We start from the raw sequence: 15875 nt of genomic DNA, 5'->3' as shown, positions 1-15875 counted from the left end.
GAGATTACTGAGTAAATGACTAGACTAAATACTATTTTTAGCATATAGTTTTAGATCATAAGCATTTGCATTTGCATTGCATATTTATTTATTGTTTAGTTACTTTACTTTATGACCATTATCCTCTCAAATATACTAATTTAGAGTGTTTAGATTTACTTTTATTATTTTGTGTTGATAATTAATCTTTATAATAAGTGGTCTCATAGTTCCTTGAGAGATCGACCTCGTGGTGAACTTACCCTTACTATAGGAACGGTTCGTGCACTTGCGAGTACTAAAAAAGACATATCAAGTTTTTGGTGTTGTTGCCGAGGAACTGTGTCCAAATTTATTATATTAATTTTATCAAAAGTGTCTTATGTTTGTTAGCTTGTTTTGTGTTTTGTGTTTTATTTTGTTTATGTGTTTTTGTTTTGTTTGTTCATTTTGTGTTTTGTGATTTATTTTATTTATTTTATTTATGTATTTTTATTTTTTTTAATTTTTTTAAATTTTTTTTTATTTTGAAATTTTCTTTTGTTTTGTATGCTTAGAAAGAAACAACTAGAAGAAGAATCAAAAGAAGAAGTTGATATCATGGCAAACCCACCAAGAGAAGTAGGAGCTGAAAGACGAATGACTATGAAAGATTATGCACGGCCTACAATTGGTAACACCACATCATGCATAGTTCTAGGTGATGCATCTAGGAATTATGAACTTAAGAGCATTCATTTTAATATGCTTCCTTCATTTTATAGTATGCATAGTGAGGATGCATTAACATTCATTAGAGAATTTTATGCTATAATTCATACTTTCCCATTATCTGGACTAAATGAAGATCAAATAAGAATGAGGTGTTTCCCTTATTCATTGAAAGATAAAGCAAATGCTTGGTTAATGGCCTTGCCTCTAAATTCTTTGAGAAATTGGAATGAAATTTATCAAAATTTTATGAGTAGATTTTACTCACAGCAAAAGACCAAAGAATTAAAAGTTGAAATTTTTAATTTTTATCAAGAGAATGCTGAATATTTTCATGAAGCATGGGTTCGCTTCAAATCACTTTTATAGCAATGCCCACACCATGGATTCCCACTCCCAATAACTAATCAATCATCTTGTAATGGGTTGACACACCAATATCAATATATGGTTGATAATGTAGCTAGGGGTGCTATGTTAGAAAGGACACCTGATGAGGTTTATTACATCTTTGAAATGTTAGGAGCCAATTCTCAATAAAAGAGTGTGAGAACAAAGAGAGTAGAAGTAAATGAAGTGGTAGCTAATAGTGAGATGGCCATGCAATTTGCTGAATTGACTAAGCAAGTTAAGATGCTTATTTCAACAAAAAAAACTCACCAAATAATGAGGTATGTGGTATTTGTAGTATTTATGGTCATGGTGCTAATATTTGTTCATCTTTTGATAATTATAGAGGAAATATGTATGACCAAACAAATTGATGGATTCTTACTAACCCATGCATCCTATGAATGACCCTTATTCCAACACATATAATACAGGTTGGAGAAACCATTCAAAATTTTCTTGGAAATACAATGACAAAAATCCACCACAATTATTGAGAAATCAAAATCAACCTCATTACCAAGACCAATATTCTCAATTCCAAAGGGACTTTAATCTTTTCTTTCAAGATCAAGAACAAACTCTTCGATCTAATGTATAAATGAAGCTAAGTTTGGAAGAAACACTTCAATCATTTATGATGGCTTCTCATGATAGGATGGAGAGGAATGAGAAAAAGATATATTACATTGAGGCTTCACTGAAATGTTTAGAAACTCAAATGTGATAAATTATTGAAGAGCTCAATAAAGAAGAACTATCAAGTCAACCTGAACAAGTCAATTGCATTACTACTATTAGAAAAGGTGAGTCTGATGATATAATTACTATGAAAACTGAAATGAATTCTTCTTCTTATGCAGGTACACCTAAAAATGATGGATTAGTGTAAATCAATAAGGAGAGCATGCAAAAGGAAGAAAAAGTATAGCCTAATCTTAGGCTTGAGAAGAAAGAAAAGGAAGCATTTTGTGGACCTGAATTTCATAAGGCAGCTCAGCCTTATAGATCCCCTATTCCTTTTCTAAACCAACCTAAAGAGAGCAAAAAGGATATAAAAATTTTGAAAGTATTGAGATGCTCTCCAAAGTTAATACTAATTTACCTTTGTTGGATGTTATTAGGAATAAGTCAGCTTATGCAAAAAAATTTAAAGAGTTGAACACCAACAAAAAGCGATATGCAAACAACAAAAAAGTACAAGTAGCAAGTGTAATGCTTAAGCATCAATTGCCCCTTAAGATGAAGGATCCTGGTAGCTTCACCATTGATATTAAAATAGGTGACAAAAAGGATAGAAAAGCCATGTTAGATTTGGGAGCAAGTATCAACTTGATGCCTTACTCGATGTATGAACGACTTAGCTTGAAAGAGTTGAAGCTTACCACTATGTCTCTGCAATTTGCAAACAGATCAATAAAATATCCTAGAGGTATAGTGGAAAACTTGCTAGAACAAGTAGGTAAGTTAATAATTCCAGTTGATTTTGTAGTACTTGACATGGAAAACACACCAACAAGGGATAAAGAGCAAAGTATACTCCTTGGTAGACCTTTCATGGCAATTACTAGAATTGTGATTGATGTGCATGATGGAAAACTTACCATGACAGTTTTAGGAGAAACTGTGGAATTTAAAGTGTTTAATTCTCTAACTTTATCTCCTAAATCTACTATCACTAAGTGTTTATATAATTATTTAGATTCTCTTGTTTATGAACAATTATATGATGATATTCCATTCTTAATTGACAAGAGCTTTTGTGACACTTTAGATATACGCATTAAAAGTATGAAGCTATACTTGAAAGAAATGGCTTATGACGAAGATGTGGAGTACGCGGATGAACGCCCACCATGAGCATAATCAGGAATGTCTAGCTATAGCAATAAACTTAACAATTGTATTTTTATTTTTATTTATTTAAGTTATTTTTATTATTTATTTATTTATTTATTTTATATTTATCTTATAGGCTTATATTTGATCCCCAAAAGGCAATATGTCTCAATAAGAAACAATTAAAGCTCTAGAAAAAAAAGAACATTATTTTTAGCCGACCACGTTAAATTTTCACGGGCCCATAGTAGAGGCGAAACATTCAGCGTGGGTCGCGGGACACTCTATGAGGAAGCCGGCCACGCAACCCTAGCATTTTGCTGCGCGAGGAGGCCGTGACCTCGGACAGCATGCCCCACATGCCTGGGTAGGCAAGACGCGGCGACAGAAGCTTAACGATGCGTGGCGAAAAAGCTAAGAAAAAAATATTTTGAGCGAAAATTAAAATAATTAAATCCAAGAAATTGGGATTGATAATGAATTATTTTTTAAAATACCCTCTTTTAAAATTAAATATATAACCATCTCCTCCACATAAATAGTCATATCATTGATTTAGGACGTTATTTTAAATTTTATTTTAGGATTTATATTTATTTATTAGGACCTAACTTTTAATTATCTTAGAATTTAATCTTTCTAGTATATTTAGGATAGTTTATTATTTTTAATTCTTTATTTATTTATTTCTTTTATAATTATCAATGATGTGTGTTCAAGTGTGCTTCTAAGGTTTGCATGGTGGAGATTGAAATTCAAGTTCATGGCTTACTGTGCATTACAAAATTTTAGGGGAGTATTCTATCTTTTTCCTCTCTTTTTGATCTTTATTTTTATATATGCAATGACATTGAGGACAATGCCAAATTTAAGTGTAGGGGAGGGAAATAGAATATTTCTTCGATTAAACTTTATACGTCATATGCTATGAGAATTAGCAACTTTGGTTAATCTTTTGCAAAATTTTAAACTTTTCCACTCTTTTTCTTAGCAACTTTATATCTCATATACGAGTCGATGAAAGAATGCTATTATGTTAAGATTCTTGAACTCTTGAGTTAGTTTCAACATGTATAATGTGAACTCATGAGTTATTTGCACTTAAATGATCAAGTGTCCGTCTTTTGCATATGGACATGATGAGTAGTTTAGCAACATTTGGCATGGGTATGATTAGAAGTGGATGATTTAGGTTATTATTTCCTTGTTACTAAATTGGCTTACCTAAGTTTGTGAGATATGATATGGGCAAGTTAAAGCTCTAAGTAATATGTTCTACTCCGCTAATTTTAGTTACTTAGTAACCAGAAATCTTCATGATCAATGTCGATTTTTGCGTAAAAAGGCAATTGAGATTATGAATATGCAAATCATCTTGAAGTATGTTTTGTTGAGTAACTAGGTGCATTCATTATACATGCTTATATTTACGTAAAAAGGCATAACATCTCAAGAAAGAAAGAAATACTCCAAGTATCAAAAATTAAAATTTAAGGGGTATAAAGAAAAAAAAAAGTATAAGAGCTTCAAAAGCAAGTAATAAATACCTATTGATCTCTTATTTTTTAATGAAGGTTTTACCTTTTTGAATAGGGGTATAATAATTTAGTTTATGCATCATAATTATATCCTTTGAAGATGAGTTGGACTATTTGTTGTGAAACAGGTGTGAAGGATTGGATGCTTGAGTCTTTTGATTAACAATGATTGAGTTTATATTTTTAAAGAAAATTATTATGATTCAAGTGTTCTTGGGTTGACATGATCTTTGCATTAGTGACATTCTTTTGAATAATATCTTTAAGCAGAGTATGGATGTTCTTCATGATTTTTTGCAAAAGTTAATTCTCAGTTGCTATTTACTTGAGGACAAGTAAAGGTTTAAGCGTGGGGGTATTTGATCGGTCCAAATTATGTATAGATATTTAAGGGTATTTTAGAGCTTTAATGATATATTTCTATATATAATATGGTGAAAAAATATGCTTTTACCTCACTTAATGTTTAATTGTCTATTTTCAGGAATATTAGCAAAAAGAGGAAAATATGGAGCTAAAAGAAGTTTAATGGGACATGTTCGTATGAAGGCCTAAGATTAAGATGCTTGGACTGCTAATTACAAGGTCCAAGAGACATTTTAGTCATTTTGTATAATTATTAGGATTTATATTAAGATTTATTTATAAGATAGTATTTGGTAGAGATAAAAATACTTAAAGTCTTATTATCTATTAGATAGATTTATATTAGTATACTTATCTCCAGAGGAATTTATTTAGATGATGACTCTTCTCTATATATATCTCTACAAAATCTGAAAGGAAAAGAAAGAGGAGGAGAGTTTTCTCCTACCTGCTCTCTACACCTACCACCATTATTCTCTACAGTTTTCTATAAACATATAGTTTTAGTTTTCATTACTCTTTTTAGGATCTAAGAAGCTTTTCAAGAAGTGGAGAGTGAAGATCAATCTTCTTTCTACTTGAAGAAATTCTTGATCTAGAGGGAGTTTTTACTTTTTATGTCTTTCTATTTAATACCATGATCATTGGATTAAATATGTTAGGCTAGTTTTCATAAGTGTTTAATTTCATCTTTTTACTTTTGTATGAATCTTGTTATTTATTTATTTAATGAATGATTTCTTTATCTTCATATCTTTATTAGTTTCAGTTATCATTGTTAGTTAACCATCATATTAATTTAGCAATAGTAATTGTTTTGAAAATCTTTAGGTTAAAAATACTAGAAACATCATCTTTACTTTAATCTATATTGGTATAAGAAACCTAGGTTGCATCATTAGCTTGAGTGATTTAGGAAAAAATGCACATCGCCATCTCATTTATTAGATCTAGGCTTAAAGTAAAACAAGGAGATTACTAAGTAAATGACTAGACTAAATACTGTTTTTAGCATATAGTTTTAGATCATAAGCATTTGCATTTGCATTGCATATTTATTTATGGTTTAGTTACTTTACTTTATGACCATTATTCTTTCAAACATACTAATTTAGAGTGTTTAAATTTACTTTTATTATTTTGTGTTGATAATTAATCTTTATAATAAGTGGCCTCATAGTTCCTTGAGAAATCGACCTCGTGGTGAACTTACCCTTACTATAATAGGAACGGTTCGTGCACTTGCGAGTACTACAAAAAATACATTAATATTTATATTTAAATACTAATGATGTGAAATGTTAATTTTTAATATTAAAATTTGAATGAATAATTTAGTCAATATTTAATATATTTACAAGTATTTGAAAAAGTTAAAAGGAATATGAAACATTAATAAAATCAAAATAAATAATAAAAATCTATATATTTAACCAAAAATAGTATACATTAAGTATATGTTAAATATCTCAATTTTTTTTAAATGAAATAAAATGCAAACTCAAAAAGGTTGACATGTAAAAGGTATATGTTTGCCAAATAATAGTATATTTCGAGTATCTAATTTCTTTTAAATGAAACAGAATTCAACTCAAAAAATATTCAACAGCAAACGTTATATATTTATTAAAATATGATATATGTTATGTATTTATAAAGTATCTAAAACTAATTTTGAAAAAAAAAATAGAAAAGATAAAATGGAATATGTTTATTAAAATATGGTATATGTTAGGTATTTATGAAGTATTTGAAATTAATTTTGAAAAAAATATAAGGGATGAAAAAGGTAAAGAATATACAATTTTGATACAATAGTGGGTAATTTTAAAATAAAAGAAAAATAAAAACAGAGTATTTTTCTAATTATTTAGAAAAAGAGTAAATGGTAAGATTTTTGTCTTAATTGAATAGATAAGAAGTATAAATTAGCGGCCTAATAAGAAGGGCCTAGCCCAAGTACACGAACTCACTATTGTGGAATGTTTATCGGATGAACCTCAATCCATGATTTCTTACACGGTTTCTTTTTCTAAAAATATTCTTATTTTTTAAAATTATTTTACATATATAATTTTTTATTTTTTAAAATTTTATTATAAAAATAATAAAAATACACCTAAAATATACTGATGGAATATCATTTTAATTTGTATTATTGTAAACTCGGAAATAGATTTATCATTTTTATTTTATATATTTATATTTGGTATTAATAAATTGAATGATACTATATACTTTTTATAACTAGTGTACTTTGATGACATGGAAATACGTATTTCAAAAAATATACCATAATATATTAAAATACAGTTAAAAACATATAAAGATATAATTAAAATAAAACTTGAAAAAGTCATTTAAAAATATCAATAAAGATAATAGTTTTGTATTTATAGCAATTATTTAAATATCTATGACAATGAAATGGTGAATAGGGATGAAGGATAAAAATGATATTGTCATAATTTTATTAAAAAAATAATATTAAAAAAATATCGATAAAGTATGAAAATAATATCATAGTGCAGTTCCAAAAAAAGAATACCATATATAGATCTTAGTCGTAAAAAATATATTTTAGACAGTAAAAATAAAATTTTGCAATCCACTTTCCATATATTTTGTAAATAAATCCTTTATTATATACCAAGTTTGCAATACACATATGAGCTATTTTTTTTCTTTAGATATTATTTTTTTCTTCTATCATGTCCTATCTCTTTATTTTTCTACTATATCATAATTAATAATTTATTATTATACTTCTTTAGTTTAATTTTATAATTTTAGTATATTTTATATTTATCTTATTACAATATTAATTTTTTAATAATATACTAATATATTTTTATTCAAAACATCATATATATTAAAATTAAATTTTATATATACATGAAGCTTTATTAACTATCTATATTTCTATGAAAATATAAAATTTAATCACACTATATTATATATTTATATTCCAAATTATATTACATGTTATCTCACAAAATCTTGATTTTAATTTTTTTAATCATTACATAATAATTTCATATTTATAATAATAAATTATAAAATATAATTATAAGTTATAAATATAAGTTTATCAGTAAAAACTACAAACATCAATTATAGAACTACAAATTCGTAGGTTAACAACATGTTCGTAATTATAAATTATAGATTTATTACATCTATATCTAAAATTTATATATAATAGCTTGAAAATTTACATATAAAAAAATATAGATCTATAGGTTAAAAAAAGGATTCATAGATTATAAACTATATATTTATCACATTACACATGAGAGTCATAAGTTTAGAAAATCATTAAATATAAAATAAATTCATATGTTAATTAACTGATATATTTATAATTCACAAATGATGAGTCTATACCTTATATTTGATGATTATTTTTGTTACTTGTAGATATTTAACAATTAATTCTCAATGAACCTACACCTTACTACTAATGAATCTATAATTTATATCTAATGAATCTACAACTTATCAAATATGAACATGTATGACAGTGAAAATTTAATCATATAAAAGAGAAATATAATATTTTATAAAATATAAAATTATCCTTAAAAGTCAATTAAAAAAACTACTTATAGAAGTATTAAAATTTATAAATAAAAATTATATTGAAAATTTTATATAAAATAAAATTTTAAGTTTTTTTATTTTTTATTGATATTTATGATATTAAAATATTACTAGAAAAATTAAAAAATACAAAAAACTCAACCATTTATGTAAATTTTTTACTTAGAGAAATTAATATAATTTTAATTAGAAGAATTAAACAAATAAAAAGACTCAACCATTAATGTAATTTTTTTTTTAGAAAAATCAATATAATTTTTATTATCTCTTGAATACTAAAAAATAAAACAAAACTGATGTAATTTTAATTGTAAGTATTACAAACAAAACAAAAAAGCAAAAGAAATTACTTATAAAAATATGCAAATCTTATATTTGTATTTAGTGTTGGACAATGCTGCATATACTTGGAAAACTATATTTCAGGCAACAGAATGTTCATATGACAAAAAAAAATTGACATAGGTGAACGGCTAAGATGCAAATCTGCCCAACTTGCAATTAATAGACAAGTAGCTCATATTTTAATTTTCTAACCAATTTCCCAACAACTTGCCAGTAATAGTCAATGACAAAAGGGCTTCTGCTAAACATGAAATGTGCTTAACCTGCATGGCTGCATACATTGTTAGATTGCAGTCTTCAAGAAATAATTTGTTATGCATTTCTCATATGCAGATATACAAGTAAAACAGTGTGATAATATTATCATATACCCAAAAGGGTCAAAGGAGTCTCAAATGAACATTGTGGGATAGTTCAGATAACTGCATTTGTTAGGAAACATGATTACATTTGTTTGGAAAGATACAGATATGTGTTGCTGACGGAGCTGCTAAATCGAGCGAAGCTCAAGGAATCCAATGCTATATATGCATAATAGACAAAAGAAGACTCAGCTTTGCAGTCTTGATCACAATCTCTCATAATCCAGTTTCTCTGACTGCAAGTATAAGACTTAAAGAGTCAGGTAAGTTAATGATGTTTTCAGTAGTATTTAGTGATTTTAGCAGCTGGGATTTGCAGTCAGATATTGAGCAGAGTTGCTCATAATAAGCAAGTTCCGCAGGATAAGAGTATGATTTACCAATCAAAAATACTGAATCGAGTTGAGTCAAGTCTAATAGAGTCAAACTTTAACTTGTTTCCTGCTATCTTCTAGGAAGGTCACTTCCTTTTATCATATTATTTTATTTAAACCAAATGTCAGGTGGAGCGCAGGCTAACCTTAAAGCGCACCAAAGACTATGTCACTTTGTTGTACATAGCAGCACAATGAACTATAATAATAATGAGATTCATCATGTCAGCAGCATAGTAGTTGAGTATATATCTTGTAATGCAGGAGGTAAAGAGTTCAATTGCTGATAACGCTCTTTGCTTCACCGAGAATGAGGATGTATGATAATGAAACGAAAAAAGGGTATCAGGTTATAAATTGTAAATGTCAGATTAACTTGACAATGTTGAGCACCATAGCTCATTGAGACCTGCAGACAAGTTCAGCTAAATGGAACTAATTTCAGACTATAGTTAGATGATTTGGTGACCTTGGAATATGGTTGAGGTCAGTTTAAAAGAAATTTGATTCCAACACTAATTCAGTTCATCCTAGCTAAGGTTTTTCAACATACCTTGATAAGCATATCTGTGGGAAGCCAAGCCGGTGCAGTTGGGACACCAACCCATGCAATCTGAAAAAGAAAAGAATTAATGCATTCAAGTTTCAATCTTGCATTGTAGGTTCATTTCATGCAATTCTTTTGGGACCCTTTTTCATATTGTAACAGATTGTTATTTGTTTCGCTGTGTCGAAACATTCACAAGTTTTTCTAAATGACTCGTGCATTCATGGGAAGTAAACCAAAACATTACATGTTTCAATATTGATCACAGTTGACAAATGATCTGAAGAGAATAAAAGCATTGAATTGGAATAAGAACACTTACAAGTGCATGCTCTCCTGTCTCAAACATTTTTAAATCCAACACCTACAGAAAAAATTGAGCTGTCAGGAAAAATGTAATGGTAAATGTCAACCATATGATTAATCTTTCGCTGCAAAAGACAGCTTATATAGCTACCTCACCACGGTCTTCATAAATGTAGTCCAGTCCTTTATAATAAGGAGGATGCCCAACAGATAAATACTGAAACCAGACAAACCATATTTTGTTAGTGTTTCAAATGTACTGATGCTAGTCTACTTGCTGGGCTCCTTTATGTATTCAGTGACACTGTCCTGATCCTTGGTTATGGATCAGTTTTTAATCACCAGATATACATCTGGTTGGATACGATTTGGCACCGAAATTTTTCCAGAAATTTTAGAAACATTTCAGAAACTTCTAAAAAGTTTCCAATGTTTTATTATTTTTTGAAACTCTTAAGAAACTTTTAGAAAACCTTGGAAAACTTTCAAGAAGGGTAAAATAAATAGCTAAAAAACTATTCAAATGAGGTTCGGTTATAACCAAAAAAAGTTACATACTTAGATAAATAAAAATAATTAAAAATATAATATATATAAATAAGTACTTCTTTATTTTTAAATTTATTTTACTCTTCTTAGATACATATAGAAGTAAATCTTTCTAACTTTTTCTTTATAGTTTATAGTAATTGATTATTTGTTCGTTTTTATTTTTATCAAAAGATATTAACATTGACTTGTAATAATTAATTTATCAATTTTGTCGTGCTATCAATAAAAAAATTGTTAAAAGATTAATACTTACGCTATATCATATATCTTTAAATATAAAAATATATATCTTTATTATAAAGTTTCCCCAATATTTTGTATATTACATTTTAAAAATAATCTCCCGTTTCCCCTTTTCATTTCCCTCAAAGACTAAAAGTATATTGCAACCACTAAAAGGGAAGCTAAGACATAATATATTCCTGAGAAAGAAAAGAGAACGTAACAGTGCTGATTAGATAAAATTTAAGAATTTACTTCTGATAACTACTTTAACTCTAATAAACAAGTAAAGGGAATTAAAAATGAGAGATTAAGCCCAAACCTACATTTACACTGTTAAGGTACTTGTCTTTGTCCACCTTTACAATCTGACCTTTTTTCACTGCCCAAATAACAAAAACAAAAGAAACAAGAGGGAATTTAAAAGGCAGAATATTATCTACATATATCTATCACATTCAGAGAGAGGATAAGGTGAAAAGGAAAAGAAAAAAGCAGAAATACTCACTTGAATAAACAGGCTTCTTAGGAATTTTGGTAGTAGTTGAAGGTTGAGCATTGGAGGAGGGGGAGGAGGAAGAGTCTTGAGTTTTGGTTTGAGTTACCTTTGCTTTCTCAGGTTCGGTAGATTGTACGGCTCTAATGGTTTCCAAATGAAAATGGGTTCTTCTTCTTCTTCCTAATGTTTGTGGGAATGGAGAAAGACATGAGTGTGAGCTTTTCAGCAGAGTGGTGGAGAAAGCAGCCATAACAGAGAGAGGAAGATGAAGAGAGAGAGAGAGCAATGGTTTCAGTTTTAGAGAGCCAAGAGTAGATAAGAGATCGCAATCTAATTTATCTTTAACGGCTAGATTTTGGGCCTGATAAAATGCTGGCCTAACCACTATTATACAACGTGCTGTTCGGCAATATTACATTAAGTAGTTAAAAATATTTTTTATTACATCAAAATAACCTTTGGTTTTTAACTTATTTACTAGTATGACTTCCATCCGGAGTTAATATAATTAAAAACTAAGTTAATAAAAAGATTATTCTTTTAATTTGTGATTTATTATTAACTATCAAATTCATATAAAATATTTCTTTCTAACAAATTAAAACAAAGTATTATTTTAGCATATAAAATTAGCACTAATTATTTATTTTTAGCAACAACTAAATCATGAGGGACTGCTTGATGACCATGGGACTTGGTATACCGCGCGTGATGAGGTGGAATCTACTGTGACTTCTTATTATTCTGATTTGTTTCAAATTCCTCTCCTTCACCATCAGATATGGATCTGGTTTTAAACTATGTTTCGCAGAAAATTTTGGACGACGATCAATATCTTTTGCAGGATTTTACAAGGGATGATGTTAAAGCTGATATTGCTAACTGTGCTCCTTTGAAGGCACTGGGTGCCGATGGGTTTCCAGTTTGTTTTTTCCAGAAGTTTTGGGACGTTGTCAAATCAGATGTAGTTGAGGCTTGTTTATAGGTGTTGAACTATGGGGCTGATGTTGCATCCATTAACTCCACATTGATTGCTTTGATCTCAAAAAGTGAATTCACCTCAACGAGCCACTGAGTTTCACCCAATAAGCTTGTGTGAGGTGGTTTATAAAGTTATCTCTAAGTGTCTGGCAGCGCGATTAAAGACGACAATGAAATGTGTAATTTCTGATTCTCAAAGTGCATTTATCGAGAGTAGATTGATCCATGATAATGTTATGGTGGGATATGAATGTCTCCATGTAATGCATAAGGGATGTTTTGGCAATGAAAGAAAATCAGCTCTGAAGTTGGATATGTCCAAGGCCTACGATCGAGTAGAATGGCTGTTTTTGGACGCTATGATGCTAAGATTGGGTTATGATGGGAGATGGGTTGAGAGAATAATGAGATGTATCACATCGGTTTCCTGTTCTTTCCTTCTTAATAGGGAGAATCGAGGTCATTTGATTCCACGCCGAGGAATCCGTAAAGGCGACCTACTATTCACCTTTCCTTTTCTTATTTTGTTCAGAAGGTTTATCTTGTATGATTCAGGATCTTGAGAGAAGAGGATGTGTAAGTGGTATGCAGTTTGGTCGAGATGTGTATTTCAAACCTTCTTTTTGCCAATGATAGCTTCCTATTTTATCATGCCTCTTTTACAGAATTTCTAGTGGTTAAAAAGTTGTTGCACGATTTCTCAAATGCTTCTGGACAAATGGTGAATTATGACAAGTCAGAGGTGTGTTTTGGTAAGGGAATGGATCCCATCTTGTCAAATTTTCTAGCAAGCTATTTAGGTGTAACGACAGTGGATTGTCATGAGAAATATTTAGGTATGTCAGCCTATGTAGGGAGAAAGAAGATAGACGTGTTTGAGTATATCAAGGATAGAGTGTGGCGAAAAGTCGAATCCTGGAAGACTTCTCTATTCTCAAATGCTGTGAAGGAAACGCTAATTAAATCAGTGGCTTAGTCAATTCCTATCTATACAATTAGTTCTTTCCAGATTCCAAAATCATTAATTTTGGACATCCATAGATTGTTGGCCTATTTTTGGTGGGGTTCAATGAATAATAAAAGAAAGATTCACTGGGGCAAATGGGAAACATTGTATGAGAGCAAAGAAAAGGGAAGTTAGGGTTTTAGATATTTAGAGTCCTTCAATCAAACTCTACTGACTAAACAATGTTGGTGAATCTTGATTTCTCCTAATTCTCTTTTATCAAGAGTCCTCCAAGCTTCATACCATCCTACTCGACATTTTTTACAAGTAACTGTTAATGCTCAACCTTCTTTTTTATGGCATAGCTTACTATGGGTAGAGAAGTTCTACAATCTGGATTAAGTTGGAGAATAGGTGATGGGACCTTTGTTCGTGTTTTTTTATGATAAATGGATCTCAAATTTAGGTATTCTTTGCCCTTTTGATGCACCTTTGCTGCCATCGGATGCCATGATCTCTGATTTGATCACTATTGGTGGAGTATGGGATGTGGGATTGCTGCAACAAGTGTTCCGAAATGATATAGTGCAATGTATCCTTTAAATCCCAATCTCTCAGCGTAGGCCAGATTGTCGAGCATGGGAATTTGGTTCATGGCGTATATACCGTTAAAAGTGGGTATAGGGTGGCTCTACGGCTTAAGGACATCTCCGAGTCTTCTAATTCTAACTGCAGTATGTTATGGTGGAAGATTTTGTGGCGTACTCAGTTACGGCCAAAGGTTAAGCAATTTGTTTGGCGATTTTGTAAGGGGTGGCTTTTTCAACAAGATCAGCTCTCCATATTCGAAGTGTTCAAGTTGATTATTGTTGTTCTAGATGTAGATTTTATGAAGACACTATAAATCATTTCTTTTGGGAATGTTAATTTGTGGTGGCATTTCAGCCGAATCATCATCATAGTCAACGACTACTAAATTTTTTTTTTCGATTCTTCTTTGATCATATTGGGATGTTGGTCTTTTATCAATTTTAATTAGAAACTGATAAGTATGAATAATAGTGAGGCTGATATTCTAGATGATAAAGTTTTATTATTTAATGATATAGTGGGAATATCCATGTTGGTATGTGTTGTCCTTTGGAACCAAGAAGAGGGGTTGAATTGGTGACCTCAAATTGTAAAAAGTATTTGAAGTATGAAAGGCACAAGAGTCCTAAAGAAATATTGAGAGGTTTGAAAGAGAGTTGGATTAGAGAGATTCACAGAAAAATTAAACAGTGGTTCAAAAACAATCCTTCCTACATCCACTCTTCAAGGTCACATTTGAATATTCTACTATAATTAACTTGATTCCAATCTTTGAGTTTTGCAAGCTCACTCAACAACTTGGTGTTTCAAAAGGCTAACACTAAACCTCTTCTCTTAATAAACTAATCTCTCATTGAGTCCCTTAACCCTTAAGTATTAATGGTTACTCAACAACCAATTCCTTGTATTTTTAATAGCTAGGCTCACACAACAATCCTTTGTTTTAGTTGAATAAAGAGATTCAACTTAATACATTATACAAAGAAGAATTTTAATGTAGAAAGTAGAGAAATAAATTTGTAAGAGTTTGGGCAATAATAAATTCACACATATATGTCTAAAATCTTTAAAAGGGGTATTTATACTCATACTAACCCGTAAAGAGCCGTTACGAATTGCCCATAGCTCATTTAATACTAACCTTAATGATTTGGCAAAAGATACTTTCTACCTGAAAAGTGCTCTCGCGCTTTCTAAAAAGAGTCGTTGGGCTCCAACGGCTCCTAACACATGGCTCTACAGAAGCGGTTGTCATTATAACGGTCACTGACTCAATATTAAATGCATAAACTGCCTCGCTCTATGGGAATGCGCTCGCGCCTGCCTTGGACGCCCCTAAAAGTGCCATCGTGCTTCTCATCGCATAATCTACTGCCACTTTAATACCTTTGCTTCGAATTAGGATGCCCTCGCACTTCTGAAGCACCCTCAAGCTTGTGGCAATGAGGACATGTTGACTACCGGATATCTTCAAGTTCTTGGCATTCAATCAACGATTCCTTTCCATATGGATGGTCAACTTAACCATATGAAAAGCACCCTTGTGCTTCACAGGACCTTTTGTAATCCTTACTTGAAAGCTCAAGGTACTCTTGCCTAATGTTTGAACCTTTAATGCACTATCACATAGGCGCTCAAATATAAAGTTAGTAATACTCAGTTTAGGTGTTAAAATCAAAATAGAGATCAATTGGCCCTTAGGTCAACAACCTCCCTCTTTTTAA

At 30.2% G+C, this 15875-nt stretch overlaps 1 protein-coding gene and 1 non-coding gene across 2 annotated transcripts; both read right to left on the bottom strand.

Annotated features, from left to right (window-relative positions):
• Window positions 1-971: 971 nt before the first annotated feature.
• Window positions 972-1079, bottom strand: LOC112534561. Its single transcript, XR_003078852.1, has one exon. It is a non-coding gene; the product is annotated as a small nucleolar RNA R71 (small nucleolar RNA).
• Window positions 1080-9107: 8028 nt separating this feature from the next.
• Window positions 9108-11975, bottom strand: LOC8259156 (NAD(P)H-quinone oxidoreductase subunit O, chloroplastic). Its single transcript, XM_015718073.3, has 6 exons — window positions 11643-11975; window positions 11461-11516; window positions 10512-10577; window positions 10377-10418; window positions 10061-10120; window positions 9108-9369 (listed from the first exon to the last, which is right to left on the bottom strand). Exons 1-6 carry the CDS (start codon window positions 11881-11883, stop codon window positions 9340-9342), a joined length of 495 nt encoding a protein of 164 aa, XP_015573559.1. The 5' UTR covers window positions 11884-11975; the 3' UTR covers window positions 9108-9339.
• Between the last annotated feature and the right edge of the window lie 3900 nt (window positions 11976-15875).

This window comes from Ricinus communis, chromosome 7 (assembly GCF_019578655.1).
Source record: "Ricinus communis isolate WT05 ecotype wild-type chromosome 7, ASM1957865v1, whole genome shotgun sequence".
NCBI lineage: Eukaryota > Viridiplantae > Streptophyta > Magnoliopsida > Malpighiales > Euphorbiaceae > Ricinus > Ricinus communis.
Note: the sequence above shows the minus strand (reverse complement) of the source record. Positions and strands in the feature narration are given on the sequence as shown.